This window comes from Lichenostomus cassidix, chromosome Z, assembly GCF_008360975.1.
Source record: "Lichenostomus cassidix isolate B80296 chromosome Z, HeHo_3.0, whole genome shotgun sequence".
NCBI lineage: Eukaryota > Metazoa > Chordata > Aves > Passeriformes > Meliphagidae > Lichenostomus > Lichenostomus cassidix.
The window spans coordinates 55797893-55821670 of NC_139511.1; the positions used below are offsets into that span (position 1 = coordinate 55797893).

The 23778-nt window shown below is 39.6% G+C and overlaps 2 protein-coding genes across 2 annotated transcripts in view; one reads left to right on the forward strand and one right to left on the reverse strand.

Annotated features, from left to right (window-relative positions):
* The first annotated feature begins 19399 nt into the window (after positions 1 to 19399).
* SMIM15 (small integral membrane protein 15) lies at positions 19400 to 22254 on the forward strand. Its single transcript, XM_085042261.1, has 3 exons — positions 19400 to 19545; positions 19665 to 19721; positions 20458 to 22254. Exon 3 carries the CDS (start codon positions 20485 to 20487, stop codon positions 20707 to 20709), a length of 225 nt encoding a protein of 74 aa, XP_084898387.1. The 5' UTR covers positions 19400 to 19545; positions 19665 to 19721; positions 20458 to 20484; the 3' UTR covers positions 20710 to 22254.
* A 728-nt stretch (positions 22255 to 22982) lies between these two features.
* The window catches only part of NDUFAF2 (NADH:ubiquinone oxidoreductase complex assembly factor 2), a 60888-nt gene continuing 60092 nt past the window's right edge, over positions 22983 to 23778 (reverse strand). Inside the window, exon 4 of the mRNA XM_085042260.1 lies at positions 22983 to 23331. Coding sequence (XP_084898386.1) covers positions 23074 to 23331 — 258 coding nt within the window. The 3' untranslated portion in view covers positions 22983 to 23073. The remainder of the gene's footprint in view (positions 23332 to 23778) is intronic.

Below are 23778 nucleotides of genomic sequence, written 5' to 3' on the forward strand. Positions count from 1 at the left end.
GGAGGCAGCAGATCTATTTCAGACTGTGCCACTGGCTTGTTTCTAAGTGAATCACAAAGATTCAAATACTCAAGAGCAGCTTCTAATTCCAGATGCTTTGCTTTGGACATTGAGTCTCTTTTCAAAAGTGCTGGACACCTGCAGCCCTCTCTATAATCAGATGGGATATTCTCTGGATGAAGTCATGAATATCTCAAGCCAAGTTCTAAACAGCTAAGAGTGAGGTTTCATGTTATGGCAAAAATGATCAGCCAGCAAACTGCTGGTATATGAGCTGCCCTGCTCCCACCTGATTCTCCCATGAGCTGCTTTTGCTTTTCTTGGGATAGGTCTGACCTCACAGAGCCAGGGGCTAAACTGGCAGAAATACGCACTTGTGGGGGTTTATATATCTTCTGGGTTAGCTCCTTGAGTCATCCTACTTTGTCGCCTCACATGTACCAGAGGGGAGCGGGGAAGCACAGAGGCAGGAAGGAGAAGCAAGGATTCCCTCTGAGGAAGTCACATTTCAAGGCTAATTTGAACCCGTATAACTTATCCTCACCATTCATTTGTTTCAGTCTTACCATTTGTAAAATAGAGGTGAATATAGGTTATTGTAAGACCACACTAATGGGAGTAAGAATGAGGAAGTACAAAAACTAAGAGCAACTCCATATCAATACAAATCTTAAGTGGAATGTTTTTATTCTTATCTTTCTTCACAACTGTATCTGCTGTATTCCTTTCATAGACTCACTTAAGTTGCAAAGCATTTCTAAGAGTCAATCATACTCATGCTCTTGAACACACATATTTGTTTCAAGTCAAATTTAATTGAAATAAGCTGGCTGTATGGTAGTTTCAATCAGCCTGTATGTTCAAACTGATCCTAACACTTCTAGTTTCACTTTATCTGTGCTGCTGTTTCTTTTACCCTGAAACTCCTCAGTCAGTGCCTGTTATCAGAGCCTGACAGGAGGTGCTGCTTACAATTCATCAGCTGGGAGGAAAGAACTTGCAGCAGGATCACTGCTGGTCTGCCAATGCCTCTCCATAAGTCAGCCTTTCAGAGGGATTACTACTTCAAATACTCAATTAGTGAAATCTTGGCTCTGCTAAAGGAGGCAGTGGGATCTTTGCCACTTGCATGTAGTGAAGCCAAGATTTAATCCACTCTCTGTATGCAGTTGCAGCACACTGAGGCTCAGGATTTTCAGGCTCACCCATAAAAGGTTATTCCCTGCTTCTAAGTTGACTCAGGAGTTGTTGTGTTTATAGATCACCCATTATTTCATCATGACAGTCCCCAGAGAGACACATATGTCAGCATGGCTATGAGTAGAGGAAGGTAGATGTTGAACACGAAATCATAATTAGAGCTAACAGGTGTTGAAAGGTATGATGGATGTTTTTTCCCATAAATTTCAGACCAGTAGAGGACCTGGAGAAGAGCACAGGAAGCACCAAGCCACATTTGTCAGCAACTAATCATAAAAAGATCCACATGAATTTAGCTTTTAATTTCAACATTAGCAGGTAGTCTTAATATGCAGTTCAGCAATAACAGCAATAGCAATAACCAGTTTAATTATATTCATTTTGATTCCTATTGCAGCTATTTTATAAGCTGATTTATTGACTGAAACACAAAGTATGACCAATAATTAAAAGTTAGTGTATGTGGTTATAGTCCCATAACCTCCTTATAATCTGTAAGTGTGGAAAAAATATGGTCCCTACTCCAAAACATTATTCACAAATTTATGCTTCATTTATAACACATGATACATGGGTATTATTAAAGATTAATATCTAAATATTATTCTGAAGTTCAATAATGTTAGGTACAACCAAATTAGGGCTTCCTTAGGACCACCTAGCTGAAATCACAGCAATTATTTTTGTACTGACTACAATACCTTCAGTAAGAACGACCTTCATCACCTGCAAAAGCTTGTAAGTGACCTTCATCAGTAACACACATCTAGAATTATTAATCATCAAATTAAAAAAAACTGAGAAATTAAATTGATAAAGAAATAGGACTGTGGGAACAGAAGAAGCAGTTTCATACAGGCAAGGAACCTGCACAGAAACAGTGCAGCTTGTGCTGTGAAACATTATCCTATAAATAGAAGTGCAGTACATTATAAAATAAACATAGGGAGAAAAAAAAAAGCCCCTAACAGGTTGTTTTATTTGTGTGCTCACTGCTGGATTCACAATTATATTTTTGTGCATGGAAAATACTGTAGAAAAAGTATAAACAATCTCAGTGAGATATTTTTTAATCCTTCCTGTTCAGTACGACTTAAAAGTAAAAGCCATTGAAAAAAAAGGTGTAATGTAGTATTTCTCTTCAAAACAGGAGAAAAAAATCCTGCAGCACTTCTGTTTGCAGCTAGTTTGTTACCCTTCAACAATGAAATAAAAACTGCTTACCACCTGTATTACATATACAGTCTGTAGAAATTGGCATCACCCCTTTGGCTAAATTTCAAACAACTAATTTTATAATTCCTCAGCCATTTACTCAACACTTGGAAATGTCATCCTCTGGACAAAGTAGACTATGCTCCATGTTAACTGCACTAAGCAAACAGCTATTCAAAGCGAATATTGATAGAACCTCACTTAATGCAGGAGAGGATGTCCATTTGCATTGCTTTAATTTATTTAAAATGATGAAGTATTACACTTGTGAACACAGGAAGACCTCTATATCCATTAATATACCCAATCTTAAATCAGATTGTATCTCAAAATGGAGATCCACAGTGGCAATTAATCCAGTACCCACAGAAATTAAGTACCACAGTCCTTCCACTGACTTCTGAGTGAAGTGAATCATGCAGTTAGTCACCACTGCATGAGTTTAAAGCTACCTATAGATGGGTAGCTTCTTCTCATAAATATATATGCTCATATTTTAGTTACTAATGTGGAATCCTTCTACAATTTTTTCCTTATGCTCAACAGAAAATAGGGATTCAGCTATTTAAAGGAAAGATTTTGCATAGACAAAAAACCTAACTTGGAAAAGTTTCTGCATGCATAAAAAAAGAGGTTAGTTTTTAAAAGGTTTTCATATATTTATTTCCTAACTTCCTACCTTCATGTTAAGAAAGAGGACAGCAATCAAGTTTAATTGATGCAACACTAAATTTATTCTGGTATAGAACAACAGAAGAAAAGTCAGTTTCTTTTTTACTTTCTTATGAATAGTCAAGTACATCAGACAACAAAACGAAAATTGATCATGGTTTAGTAACAAAGGTGAAATCTGTCCCATGAAATCCAAGGGTATAATTTCCCAGACGAAATCCACAGCATTTAAAATATTTATCCATGCAAACACTAAATAAAGTGAAAAAGAAAATAATGCCTCCTAAAGCCAAAAGAAAATATGTGCTTTTGTTATACAAGCATTTTATACACTGGGAACAAGAATTACTTATAGCAACATTTCCCTGGGCTACCTCAAGGATATTCTGAGGCAAGCTGCTGACTTCCAAGAAGAGGAGGACTTAGGCACCTACAGGAATACTTTAAAAGTATAACATTATGTACAGAAATACTTGTTCCATGTGTGGCATAGCAGCCCCCATGGCCAGGTTCTGGACCTGTGTGTTTCCATGGTTCTGGACCTGTGGTGTTTCCATGGTTTTGGGCAGGAGGCTGAGTGAGAAGGTACAGGGTACAAGATTGCACAGGAATTCTCAAAAGCATTGCCAGTTTACACACAAAGGTACTTTTGAACAGTGCAAACAGCTGGCATAAAATTTCACAAACAACACAGACATTTTCTGTGAAATAAGCATGGGAGAAGTGAGGGCAAGCCCAAGCAAGATGACCCTGTGTGTCCCAGCTGGCAGCATGGCGTCATTCAGTGCTTTTGAATTTCTTTTCTGTAGCTCACAACAGCTCCCATACCCTGCCCTGAGGAGGGAGGCTGTGAGAGGCCTGAGTAACTGGTGTGGGACTTGAGAAGGTGTTATACTGACAAAAAAAGAATGATAAAAAAAGCAATTGGACAGGCATCCTGATGTTCTTTTAGCTGGTGAAATTCTTTCCATGTGCTTTTCCTCATGGTTATGCATAAGAACACAAAATCCCACCTCCTCATCATATGACTCCAAGGAGATTCTGTTGCCAGGGTGTTGCAGCATTTTTTCCCTAATTTTGTTATTATTTGGCATGGCACTGACTTGAATGACCAGACTACTCTCTTTTATGTGATGTGCAATAACTCATGTTTATATAGAGATTTATACACACAATGTTGACATTAATAAAACTGGTTTTATTACAACTAAGTTTTGGGGTTTTTTTTATATCATAGATTTTTCTTTCCTTACTGGTATTTTTTTCCTATGGACAAATGGGTCAACCAAGTATACATGTTAAAAATTAATTCCCTAGTTTCTGACATATGATTTCAATACAAACACTTTTAATTTTCAGATACAATGAAAAGAACCTCCTGTGTATTTATAAAGGCTCTTCTGCATGTTTCTTTCTGGTCTACAAATTTCTTTCAAAGATGTTTAGTCAATACCAAGTAATTCATGATAAAATCCAATAAGCAGAATATCACTCTGTAAAGTGGCAGGCAAAGAAAATATAAAAATCTATACTGAAACACAAAACCTAGAAACATAAAGTTGGGTTTATTTCTGGAGACAAGGAGAAAATCTTTTTTACTAAATGTTTATGTTGTGTGAAAAGCAAGCCTGCTCTAGTAATGAAAATTATATAGTGCAAAATTATTTTACATTGGAGAAAAAACATCTACTGAATGCCATTCTCTTGGTTGTGAGGACTGCTACGCTAGATTTTTAAGATTTTTAAGGTGTCCAATTTGAAGAGTATGAAGCACCTGAAGCACCCACGTGTGCTTCTGGAGTAATGAGGGGGAGTCATGCAATTTTGAGTGGGAGGACTGCTATGTCATAGTCTGAGAAGAACGAGGAGTGGAGCAGTATATACATTTGGGGTTAGCTGACTTGTAAATTCATAGTAAGCTATTTATGAATGATATACTCATATGACATTCCTTTAGCTGTACAGAAACAAGAATGTATTTTCAGGGTTACAGTTAATTCTTTCCCAAACTGAATGTTTCTGCTTAGTCAAATAAATTCCCCCCTAAACTGTCATTTTTTTCTAGCAGCTGCAATGAGGTGTTAGGGCTCAATTGCAGCAGGTCGGCAAGATGAATCCTATACCAATACTTGTTAGAGACACAGCAGAATTGGAAGCACAGAAGAAAAACCCAGTGCATGAAGGAGGGAAAAGTTATCTGTGTTAATGGGATTTGACTCAGGATGGGGATGGGATGGGATAGGATGGGATGGGATGGGATGGGATGGGATGGGATGGGATGGGATGGGATGGGATGGAATAGCATTAGGAACAAAATCTTGCTTTCTCTGGAAAACCCACCCTTAGCCAAAGGGATACAGAGCCATGAGTTTGAGAGAGGAGTCCATACAGACAAAAATGATCTCTCAGAGGACAGCTGTTTTCTGGCACAGCACCAAAATGCAAGTGATTCTTCTTCAGCCTATAATGCTGTAGAGAAGCTGTTGTGGACTCTCACCCAGGCAGCCTTCTCTGACCTCCTCAGTACCATTGGCAGCATCAACCACTTGCCTAGAAGAGATGAAAATGCAGGTGGTAGATATTATGATGCCTAGCAGAGCCAATTCTAATGGGAGCCTCTAGAAGATTTTCAGTCTGGGTTACACAAAGGCTTATTGTGTGACATTACAGCCTAGATCTGTTCTAAGGATTGGCAACTGTTGGAGTCAGATTTTGCTGATGTGCCCTAAAGTCTAGAGATGCCCCATGGGCCCCCACCTGAAAATCTTGCTTTACACTACAATTGCTCTTTATTATTCTTGCTATCTAAGAGGCTTGTATCCTACCTTATCCCCTAAAGGACCTGGATACAGAAGACCTGATGTGATTCTGTTGTATGAGAGATGAATTTCACGGCTGGGTTACTGATAATACAATTTGATATCACTGCCAAGCAAATTTGATGGCCAGCTGCCACCAACACCTGCAATTCTTTCCCACTCTACTTGCTCTTCATGCCCTGGCAGGTGGAAAGGTGTGTGTTGGAGAAACCTCTCTGACTCAAGGAAAGAGAAGCAGTGGTGTGTGCATTGGGGGAATGCTTAGCACATAGGTCCTGTCCTCTATCTGGGCCAACTTTGTCAACATAGCAGCAAAATGGGCTAGAAAGCTAGTCTGTCATAAAAAATAAGTTTATTTGACAAAGATTTGTCAGAGGACTGAAAAGCCATGGCAGTTTCCAATTTCTTGGCATTCAATGCAAAACTGAGCTTTGCTGCCTTTAATTCGCTTAGGAAGCAGAAACTGTAAATAAAAATTTACACAATATGAGTGTCAACACTACAGACTTATTCTGCTTATTCCACTTTATTTTATACTAAGTCACAAACAGATGAGCTCCAAGTATCTAGGTATATTGTTGGCAAAAGTCTGGTGGCAATCTAACCTAGGAAAGGAGATCTTCTAGCCTGCACCAAGGATTTTACAATAAAATATTTTGACTCACTGACAGTAGTTGTACACGGTCTTTCATATGGAAGAATACACAGCTAATGAAAACATGAAAAATAAAATTCCATATATTTCCTTAAAATTAACCTAAATAAAAACTGTCCCAAAACACACTCCTCTCAATTCTTGCTTAATGCAAACTCTGAATGCCCTGAACTCATGTAATAGTTTGACTCATAAAAATTTTCTGAAAAATAAAATGGAAATTCTTGGTTCTATAACTCTTAGGAAAGGCTGCAAGGTGTAAGAAATGAGATAATTCAGTCAAGTCCACAAAGATGACTTGTTGGACAGAAGTATAGGGCCCTTACCACTGCATGATGTGTTCTAGAAAGAATAAATCTCAGTCAAATAATAGAAAAAATCACGGTCTTTCTGAGATGGACACTTCATGTTCTTACTTCTATTTCATTTAGAATTCTCCTCTTTCAATGTCTAAACAAAGAGCTTAATTAGTTGTATTTAATAAGCAGAAAACATTATTTTATTAAATATACATTCTCTGTGATGATATAGCTCTGTTTGAAGAGAAAAATCTTCTGGCCTTCAGAAACAGAGCTGCTAAACAATACTGAGAAAAAAGAATTACATATCCTTTATTTTCTTCTTTTTATTTCTTGTATGTTATCACTAGATATGTGTTAGATAGATTTGGCCCAGAAGCAGAGCCCCAAATCTGTCACTTCCCAAACTACTTGGGAGTTCAGGAATAACAGAGTACTCCTCATATGAGGCCCTAGGCTCTGGGATCTGATTCCCTCTTAGGTCTATCAGTCCCTGCATCTAGAAACATTCCAGGCATGCTACAGAGCTCCTCTTGTCTTGCAGGCATTCAAGGATGATGAGGTCTGAGCGATGCAAGGGCTGGAAACAATGAAGAGGAATGTAGATGGAGTTTCATAACATTGGTCCCCAGAGTGTCTTTGTATTTTGTGGGAGAATATATATATAGTAGCATCAACAATGGGAAATTCTGATTAACTGAAGTATACTCTGAAGCCCTGTGGGCTTTCACCAGGTAAATGCTGACAGGTTCTTAGAGCTGTGGGTCATTGTACAGCTTTTACTTGTTCACCACAAAGACATGGAGTGTAATTGAGTCCTAAATAAATGCACTTGCTAAATAATACACAAATACGTAGGACATACCTAGGGGCATGCTGCTGCTTTGAATGGTTTCTGGCAGCTTCTCTAAACTATTAGCACTATAAGAAATAAACTGTGTTACTAAAAGGTTCACAAGTGATTTAAAGAGACACTAGTATATACTGATATACTACAAAATCAAACTGGTGCTGCAGAAATCAAATCAATAAATAAAAATGAAAGTAGACTGTAAAAAGAAAGCATTCCAGTATGTTGTCCTTTATTTTTTTCAATGAGAAAAAGTTACATTAAATGATTGAGGGAATTCTGGTCAATTAGAATGACATTCTCCAACATCACAAATCATAACTGAGAAAGATTCAGACAAATAATGCTAAAATAATACTGAAGTGGAGGTCTGGAAGCTGTAGTGGTCTGAGCTGTATCTAGTTACAACAGCCCATGAGGTAATTTAGTACATTGTATTTATGCTGTAATTGTTAACCAAACAAGTAATAAATAACTATATACAATTTTTCCCTCCAAACCAAAATCAAAACAATAAAAACCTCTAACATAACTGCAATAATACTACCTACAAAGACAGATGTATCCACATTTTGGCTGCTTTGCATAATGCAAACAAAATATAAGGGTATTAAAAAAGATATAAATGTAGATAGGACTAGGAGCAGCTTGTGGGAACCACCAGAATTCACATATCTTTCCGTTCTCTGTTCCAAAACAGAGAGAGCAAAATGTCCCATGGAAATATTTGAGCAATTAAATAAACACAACAAGCACGGAGAAGTTAAACTTCATGACTGAGTATAAATTTACTTGAATGGTTCAGAATGTTTTAAGAATGAAAACTAGGGGCCATGCCTCTCCCTGCCTTGAAAAGGACTGTGACTAATGTGAAAAAATGTTTTTTAATCAGAGCAGGGAAAAGTGTGCCTTCTGGTTTTTGGAATATTTCCTTGGTATTTTTGATGAAGTGAAAGCTCTCCTTGGAGAAAACACATTGCCTCTTATAATGCATGCCTGATGGAAGCAGGGAAGAAAAGCTTCCCTTTCAGAAGCAAATTGGAGGAAAAAAATTGGAGCAAATTGGAGGAATAAAATTCAAGGACAGAAATGAAGCAAAACTTTGAATGCAAAAATAGTCCTAGTCATGCAGGTGTTTCTTTGTTAATCACAGTTTACTGGCAAGTCTCAGAGTTAGGAACATTGTGTCATATTAGGCTGAGAGAGTATTGAAATGTGAGAGCAGGTAATTCAGTATCCACATGATATAAAAGGCTAGGCTGAATCATAGTCTTCAAACACATTATGAAATACTTCCATTCAAAAAGGATGTCATAGCCCTTGGCTTTCTCCAGCAAACATTATATAATGTGTACAATAACAGAACAAATAACTTGGAGAGGTGTGACACAGAGCATGAACACCTACCTCGTCATCCAAGCTAGATGAAAGATAGCATTGTTGGGAAATAAAATGAAACAGACTCACAAAAAAAAATCCTGTCTCTTAATTTGGAGGATCATTACACAATGTAACATACTATTGACCAAGACTGTTTCGAAAACAGTGATAAAATTATATTTTCTAATCAGAAGTAAAAGCTATATATAGGAGACAAAAATTTTCTTTAGGTGCCACCATCAACTGGCATCATTGTCACTAAGAGCACTGGTTTCAACTTAATAGAATATTCACTTAATATTCTGTGAAATAATGTAATATATGAAATCCCCTGTGATCACCTAGTCTACATACTGTTTGATTCTGACTATGAGATTTCATTGAATCAGCTTCTTTGTAGAATCATTCTTTCCCTGTAAAAGGGTCCTTTTGAGATATGTAAACCTGTCCTACCCTTTAATAAATAAGTGTACACATGTACACATTTTAGGCCATAAACAAGGCACCAGATGTAGATAATAAATATTTACTAAACATTTCAACCCTTCCTGTATAAATTATTTTATTAGAAGAAAATATAATCAAACCTCCTAGTTATCCTTAACTCTGCTGGTATAAGCTCATCTGCTTCCTTGTCTTACCATCTTTTTGTAATTCTTATCTTCTGCTTTGGAATGAGAGTTAATGCTTAGCTTTCTCTTTCTTGGTACCTGTTATTTCTGAAATAGTGGCTTTAATTTTCTCTCTAAATGTGGGTTTTTTTAGACTATCATCTAATTCTTGATTTTGGACATATAGTAAAATTTTGTTAAAATTTTCTAAAATCATTCATACTTTTTCTGTTCCTTTTAATAAGTTGTTTGGCCTTTAATTAGTTACAGCATTTTTTAATGAGAGAAGCAGATATGAAACACAATTTTGGAAAGATACATATTACCCAACATAATTATTGTAAAATAAAAGAAATTCTGTAAGCAAATGAGATTGCTTTAAAACAGGACTCATTGCAGGTAAAGAAATGGTAGGTGGAAATGTTTATTGTTGAAAAATAAAAAAATTTCCTAATAGAAGGGATTAACCTCGATAATTTCTTTGAGGGTCTTTTTTATTCTTTATTAATAAGGCTGGCATAAAAACTAAGGTCTTGATGACAAAGTTGGGTATCTAGAGTCTTGTGTTCATTTCTATCTCCAAGTGAGACAGGGAGATCAGAATAATCTTATCAGCCTGTACAGACACTTGACTGGGCAGGAACAGAAGGGGTGCAGAGAAGATGTGGCCAGGCTCTTCCCACTGATGCACAAAGGAAGGACCAGCAAATATGGATCAGGAAATTTCACTCCAGTGTAAGAAAACACTTGCTTACTGTGAGGGCAGCCAAACACTGGAACAGATTACCCAGAGAGGCTGTGGAGCCTCCACCCCTGGAGAGGCTCAAAATACCTACTGGATATGGTCCTGAGCATCTTGCTTTAGGTGAGTGACCCTTGCTCAAGTTGGCATGGACGATCTTGAGGTCCCTTACAACCTCAACCATTCTGTGATTCTGTGAACCTAGAGGATGCTGCTGGCATAAAAAACAAACACACTAAACTTAAAAACTAGCCATAAACACATTAGAGCAGAAATGCAAATGTTAAAAACCTTCAAAATTAAGAAAGTCTACTGAAACTCTCCAACAGGAAAAATTAGTTCAGTGGTTAAATTTGATGAGTTATGAAAAGTATTAGAAGACACACTTTCACTCAATAGCTTGTAATAAAACTAATCCATTCAGAAGACAACTTCTAGTCCTAATTTTCAAAGTTAGGATTTAGAGCACCAGGTATGTACAGATATTCACACATCCTGATCTAGCTACAGTCAGTTTGAACTAATTGGTTGCCTCCTCTAAAGGCCTACCAGCATCAGTGCATATGTAATTTTTTCATCACCCAGTTCTGTTAAATTATGCCATTAAGCTCAAAAACACCTTAAACAGGTTATCACAAGCATGTTTCTAAACCAGATAATTTCAACAGAATTTCAGTAATTCAACAATAACAACTGTTACAGAGCAATTACAAACATAAGTCCAGGTGGGTGGTGGGCCCTCACATCAAAGCTTTGGCAAGTAACATTGGAGACCAGCTTGTTAACTAGTACCAGCTACGGGCAGAACACTTCACCTTACCCTGGCCAAAACTACAGGTGTGGCCCTTAACTATTTTTTCTAGACATCAAAGGAAAGCAATTGAGATTAAATAGAAATGCAGTTGGAATACCAAGTTTTATTATGGCCTCAAGGGCATCTCTCCTCCAGCAATGGTGGCCTCACCTCAAGTACTGTTTAAAGTTTAGCACACCTCAGTATATGAAGGACATCAAACCATTAGAGTTTGTCCAGAGAAGAGTGTCTGTGATGGTGAAAGATCCTAAGGATAAGATTTAGGAGCAGCAGCTGAGTTACCTGGGCTTCTTTGGCTTGGAGAAGACAAGGGTGAGGGGGTGACCTCAAAGCAGCACACAATTTCCTCCAGGAGAGCAGTGGAGGGTGCATCCTCTGTCTGGTCCCTGGTGATAGGACACAAGGAAATGGAACCAAGCTACATTAACAAGTCCAGACTGGACATTAGGAAATGGTTCTTCACTGAGAGGGTGGCCAGTCACTGGAACAGACTCTCCAGGGAAGTCATCATGGCCAAAAGCCTGCCAGAGCTCAAGCAGCACGTGGATGATGCTTTTAGTAATCATTAGGTTTAGTTTAAGGCAGTCCTGCGAGGAGCAGGGAGTTGGGCTCAATGATCCTGGCTGGTTCCTTCCAACTGGAAATATTCTGCGTTTCTCTGATTCTATGATTGAGCTGCCTATGGCTCAAGCTCAGCACTGGCTTCATGCAGCTCTGTGACCTTGAGTCAGAGATCTGCCCAGAAAGAATGGTGTGAGAAAAAGCTGTAGGAAGTGGGATCCCATCCACCTTTGCTGTAGAGCTGCTTTTAAGCTCAGGCTCTTGCTCTCAGTCTCTGCCTGTGCTTGGTCTTCCACCTTCGGGCCTCTTGGCTCTAATTCTGACCTGGTCACTTGATGCTCTGGCTTGACCTTGGACTGTCTCATCACGACAGGCTTGCCTGGTGACCTGGACTGTGAGCTGAGCCTTGATGCCATCACTAGACCTGCATTGCTCTTTGTGCTCAGGTACTGTGGGACTGCACCCTTGCCCGTGTCCTGCCTGCCTTCACCCCTGGCTTGCCTGTTCTTAGAGTGTGCTGCCCTTGCTGCTTCCTGCTCGGTATGGCAGGGATCTTTTGGAGCATACAGAATAAATTCCCATGCTAATCCTGTGGGTAGAGCTCTTAAAAAGCATGAGAACAGCAAGGAACACCTCTACCTTTAAATGCATACCTAAACCTCTTATATAGACTTTCCACTACCAAGAGAAGGAAAATTCAGATGAGCATTTGAATCTACTGCTCTTGTATGCCTTAGAATAGGGAAACAATTGAAGGAAAAGCACCTGATTTTGTTGCAGATTGAAACATCCTGACAGCAAGTTTCAGCTATCTGAGCTTTCAAAGCTACTCTATTGAGCTGCTTCTAAACAAATGTGATGTATACTACTGTATAAGGCGACGACCTAAGTTATACAAGTTGGATTGGTTGTTTTTAATTAGTGATACAGTTCTAAATGCATACTTTGTATATTTGAAGAGTGGATCTGGCATTGGCAAGGACAGACAAGCAGACACCTAACCAAACTGGTAAGTGTGTCATGAACAATTCAATTTCAAGGACACACATTTTTACATTTGCAGAACTGATGTCCACTGTTATGATGAAGGTAAATTTATGTCAGATTGCCCAGCTGTGAAGGCTCTTGTAAGGACATTATTTCCTACAGTTTGAGGAAGAAATAAATCAGTACAAGTTCCATAGTAGTATAATTACTTATCTTTTCTGATTATCTTTCGAGCGTGGAGTACTACTTAAATGTGTGATCCCAAGGCTGAGGTGCTGCAGACCACAAAATCAGCATCAAGACTGGCTGATGTTTAGATATACTGATTGTGGTGATGTTTCTTTATGTTTACTTATTTTTCTTTGCTAAGAATGAGCTGCAAAGCTTTTAAAATCAGCTTTTTTAATTTTAGCATGAAAACTAGGTAAGGGAACATATTGGAATTTTCTTTTTGTTTTGCTAAAGACTTGTTTGCTGCCTAGCAGAAGGCAGGATGGATGTACACATAATGCTACAGACTGCTAAAGCATTCCATTCCATAGAGCTAAGGATTCATATAAGGTACAGACTCACACTTCCACTGACAACAGTTTCTTGCCATCTAAGATAAGAGCAGGAAGCAGCCAACAATGCTGGCTGGCATTCAGATCTCAGTGACTCAAGCATATACCACTTTTCTAAGTTAACTTAATTCTGAAATGGGCACTCATTATCAATACTGAAGATTTATACAGTGTCTTTCAGCAGCAGAGAGATCACAATATTTCATAAAAAGTGCGAACTTTACAAACACACATAAGCAAAAAAAAAGATACTGTTGTGTTCAGATGGAAAATGACAGCTGCACAACATACAGGAAAAAATGCACCATAGCGTATAAGGTCTAGTCACCCAAAAAAGAATAAGGAATTAGAATTAGGGTGCCTTGCTATTACAGCATTCCTGACTCATTAAAGTATATCCTATAATGAGTCTCAAACTTCACATTTACCTTGGATTACCTGGTGCCCTGTAAAAAGGAAATCCAAATCACTGGAGGTCTGAAAAGGAATATGTATTATTTGAACCTGAATTTAGCAAAGACAATAGAATAGCTATGAGATGTCTCCTGACTATGTAATGAACACTTCAGACTACTGAAACATTATACAGTACAAATATTATTATTATTATTATTACTGAATTATCAGGAACTCATTCTTACGGAATATGCAGATCACAATTATTCAAGCAAAGAGGTTGTTGCAGACACTACCCTGGCACATTTTTTCAGTTCCATTTAGGGACAGTGTGACCTGCAGAATGCAGCTGTAACATCAGTATTGTTACTTCTTACTGCTCTTGGAAAGAAACTGTGAAATCAACAACAATGCTCAGCTTTTCTGTGAGGAAATGTGATGGTTAGACAGACATGTGATTCTTGTTCTCTAGTTCTCAGAATGTACAAAGAACTTACGTACACTCCTGTCATACTTTACTTACAGTTAAGTAAAAAAAGGATGTAATTTAAGACTTAAATGTCAATTACTCGTCTCAATTTTGTCTTATCTGCTAAAGAAACCACAAAAATTAATGCAGTTGTAAACAGTTTTGAGGAGATGTCTAGCTGCACACTAGAAATACCAACATCTATAAATAGGAATAGGATAAGACCATAAATAGAAGTTTTAGAAATGAAATAGTACTCCCTGAACTTGAAAAGTTTTTGTTTGAAACCATTACTTGCACATAGCTTTACAATAGACATAAATTACTTGATAAACTCAACCTTCTACAAAATCAAGGAAAATCTGAATCCTAAAAGTTCAACTAATAGTCATGCTAATACTGCGTCTTTTATTCAAGAACCTCAAAGTATTTTAAGAAGGTGGATAAATATTAGCACCTACTACACCTAAAGACATGGAGTTGATTTGCTGGAAGATATGCTGTTTGGTTTGTTTTCCTTGCACTTCAATTTGGCATTTCACTGAGGTGTTTAATCCTCAATCCTTAGTCCTCTCCAAAGTCTGTGAGCCTAAGCAGGCAGCTTCAGAGAATGATGTGCATTATGGAGGGCCTGAATTACTGTTCAGAGGCACCAATCTTTCTCCAGTGCTTTTCAGCTTTGTGGAAGTGGAGACAAGACTTTTGTGGAAATGGCTGCAGTTTTCCAAATCAGCCCAGGCCTATGTCACAGCTGGCACATTATCCTGTGATTCTCGTTTCTTATCTGACCTACTACACTAAACTACCTCTGGGAAAAGCTCTGAGGATTTATAAAACTGTATTGATACCACTGATAATGGGTTTTTTGCTCTCCTTCCCTTTAATACAATGCACAAGATTCTAGAAGTCAGTTAATACCTGCATCATGACCATAACAGAATGTAGTAATGATCAAGGAGATGAAAAGGTCTCCATCATTTGGATAACTTCCTTTTCTATCTTGGATAATTATTTTTCCTTTTTGAACAGTAGGAACAAATGAAGGGTAGAGTAAGGCATGACACACTTTAGTTCTTCAGTTATATTATTCATTACAAGAGTAATGAATGATATAATGAGTGAGTAAAGCAATGCTATTACATAAATGAGTCCATCTAGAGCACAGAAGCATTTGATAATTTTTTAATCAAATATTAGACAAATGTACTTCTATGTTCTGTTACCTTCCTAAGATACAAAAGCATGCAGCATGTTAACCTGTGGGTCATGCACTGTCCCAACATGTCCTGTCCTTGAAAATATAGAGGAGTAGAACAATTTATAAAGCTTGTTCGAAGTGAAATAAGTACAGTGGCAGTATTAATCCTGATTTTCACTGCTTTCATCTTGGATACTCAGACCTGACTGTGTGGAACAGTAACCAAACTAGAAATATCTGGGGTTGATCATGCAATTTACAGAATAAAGATAGACTGCAAATCCATTTCAACACGAAACACCAAAGTTCCTAAAGATTTGTAGCAAAAAAAGAATCCTTAATCCCCAGTGCTGCAAAGGAGTTTTGTTGGCTTAAATACAACTGTAAAAACCAGAATGTTTGTGGGCTGGCACATACTGTGAATGCATCATACATGGTGAAAAAACTGCCAATAAAGTTTTCACAGCTTTGATATTTAACAGGCTGGAGAAACAAATAAATACTTTTTTTACTCTTCAAAAGTCCTAAAAACCCCCACCATTGTGCAATGGCACAAGAATTTCACCTAGCTCTTCTCGAAACTGACATATTCAGCAAGTGGAGTATACCATGCCCAGGACATTAATAAGTATATATAAGAATTAATGCAGTATGTAGAAAAAAATTAGCTTCACAGAACTAGTTTATCCTCAGAATGCACAAATGACAAAAGGGTAGCTAGAGATTACACTGAGTGAAATATTTAGCAGCTCCCTTATACAGAAAGATTCTGGACTACTGATACATGCCAACACATCCGAGTGAAATGAATACATTTACTCAAAGCTTGTCTTCACCACACACAACCAAACACTTCACAGACTCTTCAGTCACTGTTGGTGTGAGAGAAGCCTGGCTTTCACATAACTAACTCTCCCACTTACCATGCCTGTATTACCTTCTCAGCATTGTATCTTATTATTTCTGGACTTTTGGTGTGTTCTTTCCATTTCCGCGCCCACTCCCTCTTTGTGATGTTTCATCAGTGGACCCTTCTCTGACAGATACAAAATTAATGACTCTCTTAAAATACACACAGGCACATACATGACTATAAAACAGAACAGGGTTGTTTAAAGAAATTCTAGGTTTCATGAAAAAGTGCAGATTCGAAAAGTCGCAATTCAGTGACAAAACTACAGTTAACATAAATACATGCTTAAAATGGTCTTTCAAAGTACTCTGATGGTATGCTAGGGGTTGTGCTACTTTGTGCAAGTTGTAGTTAATTCTGAAATTTCTGTTCTCTTCAACTACCTAAAGTACAACTGATTAATTCAGAAAACCAAACCAAGTGTCCTGATCTACCATGGCCTCATGGTTGAATTATTCTGAATTTGGTAAAGGGCAAGCCACAAATGAAGCCTCCCCATCTTTCAGTCAAGCTGGTAGTCTAGGCCTGTCTTCTCTACCTACACATGGCTATCTTAAAAGGAGCAAAATTATTATGTAAAAAACGTCTACTACTTTGCCAATAGAACCAGTGAATAGCTTCACAAGCTATTAGGGGGAGAAGGACAGCAGGAATAGTAATTACATAAGATCTGTTTCCTAGGAAAAGTTAATTAAAGCTCCCTGCCTTTTATTTCTTCCCTGACACAATGAATCAGGTACTTCTCCTCTTTAGAACAATAAGGCAGAGAAGACACTGAAAGACAGACAGATGAGACAATTTCTGTTATGTGAAAGACTGGAACTGGAAATTAATTTTGCAGCAGTTATATTAAAAAGCTTCTATATAGCTGCTGACTTAGTCAGTGCTTATTTTGGAAGATGTATCTGAATTTGACATTCAAGCATCAGAAATGTAACTGTCCCCTCTAGCCGAATATGCAATTTTACCAGAAATAGGATACACTTATGTAATAGCCCACCTACTTTTAACTTAGCTACACAGCACACAAAAACTCCTTATAGTGATACCATTAGATACGTCTCAGAACTGGTATCTAAGATCCAGGAAACTGAGATTGTTATATTTTGCGAAGATTTAAGAACTACAGACCAAACAGGGACCCATAATTTCCCTAAGAGTTTTAATGCTCACCTAAATGGCTGAGTAACACAGGTACAGAGATATTTGTGCAGATAGCTACTGAAGGTATTGGAGTCTTTGGAGGTCCTCATTGTCTGGAAGCTACGCAACATTATCCCAATTTACAAAAAGGGCATGAAGGAAAACTCAGGAAGACCTGTTAGTCTAAACTCAGTATCCGGAAAAATTATGGAGAAGTTCACAGTGGCTGCTGTTGAAAGGCACTTGAAGAATAATGCTATCATCAGGCAGAGTCAACACAGGTTCACAAAAAGAAAGTGTTTAACTGATTTGATATCCTTCTGTGACAAGGTCACATGCCTAGTGAGGTGGATGTAGTTTTCCCAGATTTTAGGAAGGATAAAGGATTTTTAATGGATTAAATTTGGACTAAAGCTCCTGATGCTGTCCCTCCCAGCATCCTTCTGAACAGGCAGTCCAGCTGTGGGATGAGCAGGTTCACAGTGTGCTGGGTGAAGACCTGGTTGAAGGGCAGAGCTCAGAGGGGTGCAGTGACTGGGGCTGCACCTGGCAGGTCATCAGTCACCAGCAGTGTTCCTCAGGGTGCAATTCCTAACAACAGGCTGCAGCTGTTGGTCAGCCCAGAAGTGGTCAGGCAGTTGGACCAGACAACTGTTGCAGGTACCTTTCAAAAGAACTATCATCCTATCCTATGCTATCCTATGCTATGCTATGCTATGCTATGCTATGCTATCCTATCCTATCCTATCCTACCCTACCCTACCCTACCCTACCCTACCCTACCCTACCCTACCCTATCCATCATCTCCATCTCCATCTCCATCTCCATCTCCTATCCCATCCCATCCCATCCCATCCCATCCCATCCCATCCCATCCCATCCCATCCCATCCTAAAAAGATATTACAAGAGCCTGAACACAACAGACAAGTTTTGAATAAAAAAGTGCAAATAATGCAATTGTCCACATAGCAAAATATTGCATTCAACATACTGAAACTAGTGCAATCTAGAATATTAGTCAGGTGTCTTGTCAATAACTCTTTAACTATAGTTTTATTTGCCTGTTTTCAGCCCTTTAAACAACATAAATATCCACACAAAGAAAAGGTCTATGAAAGCAGAATGCCATTTTGGCATTTTTTGGTGTGGTGCAGAGAATTGATCCCGAATTGATCAATACAATTTGAGTGACTGCAAGATCCTCTCATGTATTAAGCAAGTATCCTAATCTACGCTTTGCCTTGCGCTGGAAACATAATGAAGTTGTTATTCACATCTGTGTATCTGTGCAAGGGAGAAGGAAAGGCTTGGTGCAACATACAAAGGCAAAATATGATTTTTTTTTATTTTGACTGAATTTTCAGTGTGAGCATATTAAAGGCTCAGAATAAACCAAGATCAGCCGAGTATTTTCGCTGAGGTCAATCCTGTGGGGAGCAGTGCAACAGGCAGCGGCTCCTGCCCGGCCGTGCAGCCCCGACACAGCCACGGTGCGCCCACCTGAGCGGGTCAGGAGTCCCCAGAGCAGGACACACAAGCGGCAGCTTGCCGACGAGCTGGCAAGACGTACCCGCGATCTGCTCCCGATCGCTCCTCCCGCCCGAGCGGCCCCAAAACGGGGAGCGCACGGAGACACCGCGGGCTCCCGGCCCTGTGCCAGCGGCATTCCAGCTTCCTCAGGCTGTAACACAACGTGAACCACCCATCCGGGTGCCTCGGAAAATCCCTCTCTCCAGCTTATAGCTTTTTCTTAGAGGGCTGACGGACCCTTCTGCTCCTCGCCGCGTGGTCCCCCACGGGCAGCAGTGCCCGCCCCGCGGTGTCCCGGGCAGAGGCAGTCCCTCCCCGCGGTGTCCCGGGCAGAGGCAGTCCCTCCCCGCGGTGTCCCGGGCAGAGGCAGTCCCTCCCGCGGTGGCTCAGGCGGACGGGGCGCGGCCGGGCGGCTCCAGCCCCGCGGCGGGCGGGCCCTGCTCGCCTCTCCCGCCCGGCCGGCTGGGCGGGGCAGGCAGCTCCTTCCTGTTTCCGCTCGGAACCCCGGAGCCCTGCAGGGCCGCGGTACCGCGGGGCGGCGGCGGGCGGGGGGCGGCGCGGGCAGCGCGGCTCGGGCGGGGGGCGCCGGCGGGGCGGCGGGGGCACATCGCCGTCCCCTCACGGCCCGTGTGTTCTCTCCGCAGGGAGCTCGGCTCGCCCTTCCGCCGCTCGGCAGGCCCGGAGGGTGCGCGGGGCCGCAGGTGAGGCGGTGCCGGCCGGGCAGCGGGCGGAGGCACGGAGGGAAGGAGGGAGGGAGGTGCGCCGGGGCCGACAGCGCTGCGGAGGCTTTGGCTGCCCGACTGCCGGCGGCCCAGTGCCCAAAGCACTGCCCAAAGCACTGCCCAAAGCACTGCCCCCTCCCTCCTCTCCCTAGGGAAACCTACAGAGACCAACCAACCGGGCTGGCTTTTCCTTCGCTTCGAGAGAGCCACACACTGCACTCTTCCCATTTAGCAATATGTTCTTGGTAACGTTTGCAGCTCTGGTAGATTAAATAGCTAATTATTCTATAAGCACTGGACTTTAACGTAGGGTCAGTGCTTTGTATTACACTTTCACATACTATGCGCTACTTTTAACTTTTAGCAAGAATGGTCTTGCTCTGCGATAGTGCAAAATCACAACTTACGTTAAAATGGTACTTGATATCACGGCATTGTTAGGGCTGGAATGCACCCCTGGGGATCATGCAGTCCAGCCCCCTGCCCAGGCAGGGTCACCTACAGCAGGTGACACAGGAACCTGTCAAAGTTCCTCCTCTGAGTATCTCCAGAGGGAGACTCTATGACCTCCCCAGGCAGCCTGTTCCAGTGCTCTGCCACCCTCAGCGTAAAGTTCTTCCCCATGTGAAGGTGGAACTATCTGTGTTTTGTTCTTGTGTATGTATGCTTTTATTTTTCTGAGTACTCAGAGATTATTTATGCTACTATTCTGCAGGGCTTTCCCAATAGCAAAACAGAAAAGATGTTCGATATTAAGGCTTGGGCTGAGTACATCGTGGAGTGGGCTGCCAAGGACCCCTACGGCTTCCTCACGACCGTGATCTTGGCCCTCACGCCGCTGTTCGTAATTAGCGCGGCGCTTTCATGGAAGCTTGCAAAAATGATTGAGGCCAGGGAACGAGAGCAAAAGAAGAAACAGAAACGCCAGGAGAACATTGCTAAAGCCAAACGAACAAAGAAGGATTAAATGGGCAAAAATGGCCTTGTGCAAAGAATCCACTTTATAAATGAAACACTTGTATATTTTGTGTTGTAACTGTCCTTTGATACTTGATCCTGTTATTTCTTGAAGTATGAAATTTAATACTTCCGATGTATTTTTTTTCCTGCTGATTTGTGTTAAAATCTGCCCAAGTGACACTTGTTAGAGTCATTAAATCTACTACTTGTATTCTAGTGAAGGTTGCTTTTCTAAATTTGCATGTTAAATTAAACAATCGTTGGGTGGCTCTGGAGGTAGATTTTTTTTTTTCTCTTAGCTGAACTATGACTTAACAAGTGTCTTAAATTTGTCAAATTTAGGGGAAAATGTGAATAATAAACTGGATTAGAGAAATGCAAGTTTTGGCATACATTGACCAGAGCTGTAGAGATAAACAAGCTGTAGCATTAGGTAGCAGACATGACTGATTTCCTTTAAGGTCACTGCATATGGCTGTGTGTGCCCACAGTGGCTACTGCAGTGTCTTCAATGGTGGTGCTTGTCTGCAGAAATAATGCACCTTAGTTTTTCCTGTTTTCTGAATTACCAGCCTTCAACAGCCTTTAACTTCAGGCCAAGTTCTAGGAAACTGATTGCTCGTTCTTATTAGCTTCATTTGTCTTAAGGCACTCATGTTCTATAAAATGTAGTACTATGTTTGGTCTTTCCTAACAATCATGTGAATGCTCCACCTGTAACTAATTTGTTTCTGCCTTCATAAACTGTTTATGCCTCAAAGAATAGCCATAAATGGGTTGAGACCAAAGACCCAGGTGGCCTAATGTTCTGTGTCCTAGAGACTTATAGCAGATGGTTGTGCAAGGATGATGCACAAGCTGGTGACAGTAGTTCTGCCTGCTAACCTTCTGGCTACCTGTGATCTAAGACCTGAGTTTAGGTGGGATTTTTGTTCTCATGGCCCTTGAAACTCTGCTGCCTTACAGGTTGCAAGATGCTGACATACTCAAGTCAGGTTTGTGTTCTAAATACATCAAAGTAATTTAATCTTATTTTCAATTCATTTGTTTCTAATAAAACTGATTAATTTTTCAAAGCCTAATTTTTAATAATACTTTGTGGTAGCCTCTATGTAGTCTAGTTCAGAAGAGTTTGTGGCAGTCATTAAGTTTTTACATTTAGTGTATTTCTAAACAGTAGCATGGAATTGTACATTCTAGCAGCTACTCTTTTGATTAGGTTTAAAAACAAAACTGTAAAATAATACAAGTTCAAATGAAGAGACCTATAGAGCTGGCTGACACCAAGGGGGATCAGAAGTGGGGAGTCTTAACTGACATTACTTCAAGTAAGTGTGAAGTTGATCCCACTTCAATTTTGTTGGTGAAAGCAAGCATTATTAGATTATGACATTTGGGCATTTTATAAATATGTGAGATTAAGTCTCTGTGTTCTGTATGAAGTGTCAAATACGTATGTGTTCCACCTTTGATACCTACGTTGCTTGAAACACAGGGAGGAGAACTGATGAGGGATAAACTCCGTAAATAAATTTGATACTTTTTGAAAAAAGTTGTGTGGTCTCTATTTTTATTTGAGGTTCTCAAACATCATCTCTGAGCAAATAATGTGCACATTTTATGTATCTAAACTGTCACCAAAATGATCTAATAATCTGTGGAAGTTCACAGATACACCAGAAATAAAATATAGGTTATTTTAAAAACATTCATGACAGTCTCTTGTCACAAACCTGGTGTTATTTCCCAGCAGCTTTATCAAGTACTTCTAGCTTCTATTATAGCATTTATATGTAGTTTAACTGATTTTATCACATGCAAATTGCTGTTTGCAAATCAAACATTCAAATATGTTGACTGTTTTAAGTTACAAGAACATCTTTATAAGTACAGTACGTAACCAGTGTAATGTCATAGTGATTCCTGTTAATGAAATCAACCTTTCCATCTGCTTGCCAGCAGAAAGCACACTGGCACTGACAAGGGATTTATTCTGAAGAGACAACTTGGCCAAGATTTGGGAAAATAAAAGTGTACTGACTACAATTTTTACATCAAGAACAGTTTTAAAAGTAAATCAGTCTTCAAGGAAAAAAAAATTTAGACTTTAAGAAAATTTAGACAGACAACCTTTTAACTATGAATTCAAGAGTAACTGATGAACAGCAACTGTCAAAACCAAACTTACTTAGTAACACATCCTGTTTTTCACTAAACCCACTTTACAATACTTTGCCATGATTAAACCTATTTGAATAGTTCTCCAGAAGTAAATGAAACTGCTTTAATACTACTTTATTGCACTCTTGTATATAGCAGCTGTGCATGTTGTCTGTTAAAATATTTATCCATTATCTGTCCATTAAATTGCTTATTTATTTTGACTACTGCCACTGCCTGGTGGCATCCAGGCGCCTGGCTGGAAGGTATTTGCAGTGCTCGTGGGATCTTGTGAGGGCTCCTTCTTCCCATAGTAAGGGGCAGATGCATGGCCTTTAACCTGAGTTTGAGTTGGTTCAGCAACAAGTCCTTCCTCGTATTCCTTGGCCTGAAGCAGCTTATCCTTTTCATATACATCCTTGACTTTCTGTTTCATTCCTTCTCTATAATTTTCATTCTTAAGGATCTCCTAAGAACACAGTAGAAAGATAATTAGGTAGGTCAGAAGCAAATGCAATACACAGTGTTGCAATAAAACATTTTAAACAGCCATTGCTTTTCTTGATTTTATAACCCCCATTTTCAGGTATGTAAGTAGAACAAAATGTGGCAAAATTGATTTGTTTTCCACAACTGCAAATGAAACCCTGTTTCAGAAAGTTTTTAATGTTTGGATCATCTTCTTGAAGCAAAACTGCATTGTGGTGTCTGCTATTCTGATGGAGCAAAAAGAAGAAATTAGGAAATGAAATATAGTCATCAACAAATGTGAAAATACATTAAAAATAAGGCTGCTTTTTGCATTGTTTCCTATGTAGGACTTGATTCTGATGCCTAAAACAGGCTACCTGAAACAGAGGCCAAGACAAACTAGGAGTATAAAAAGCAGACAAATTTATTCAAGGCCTTCAAGGTA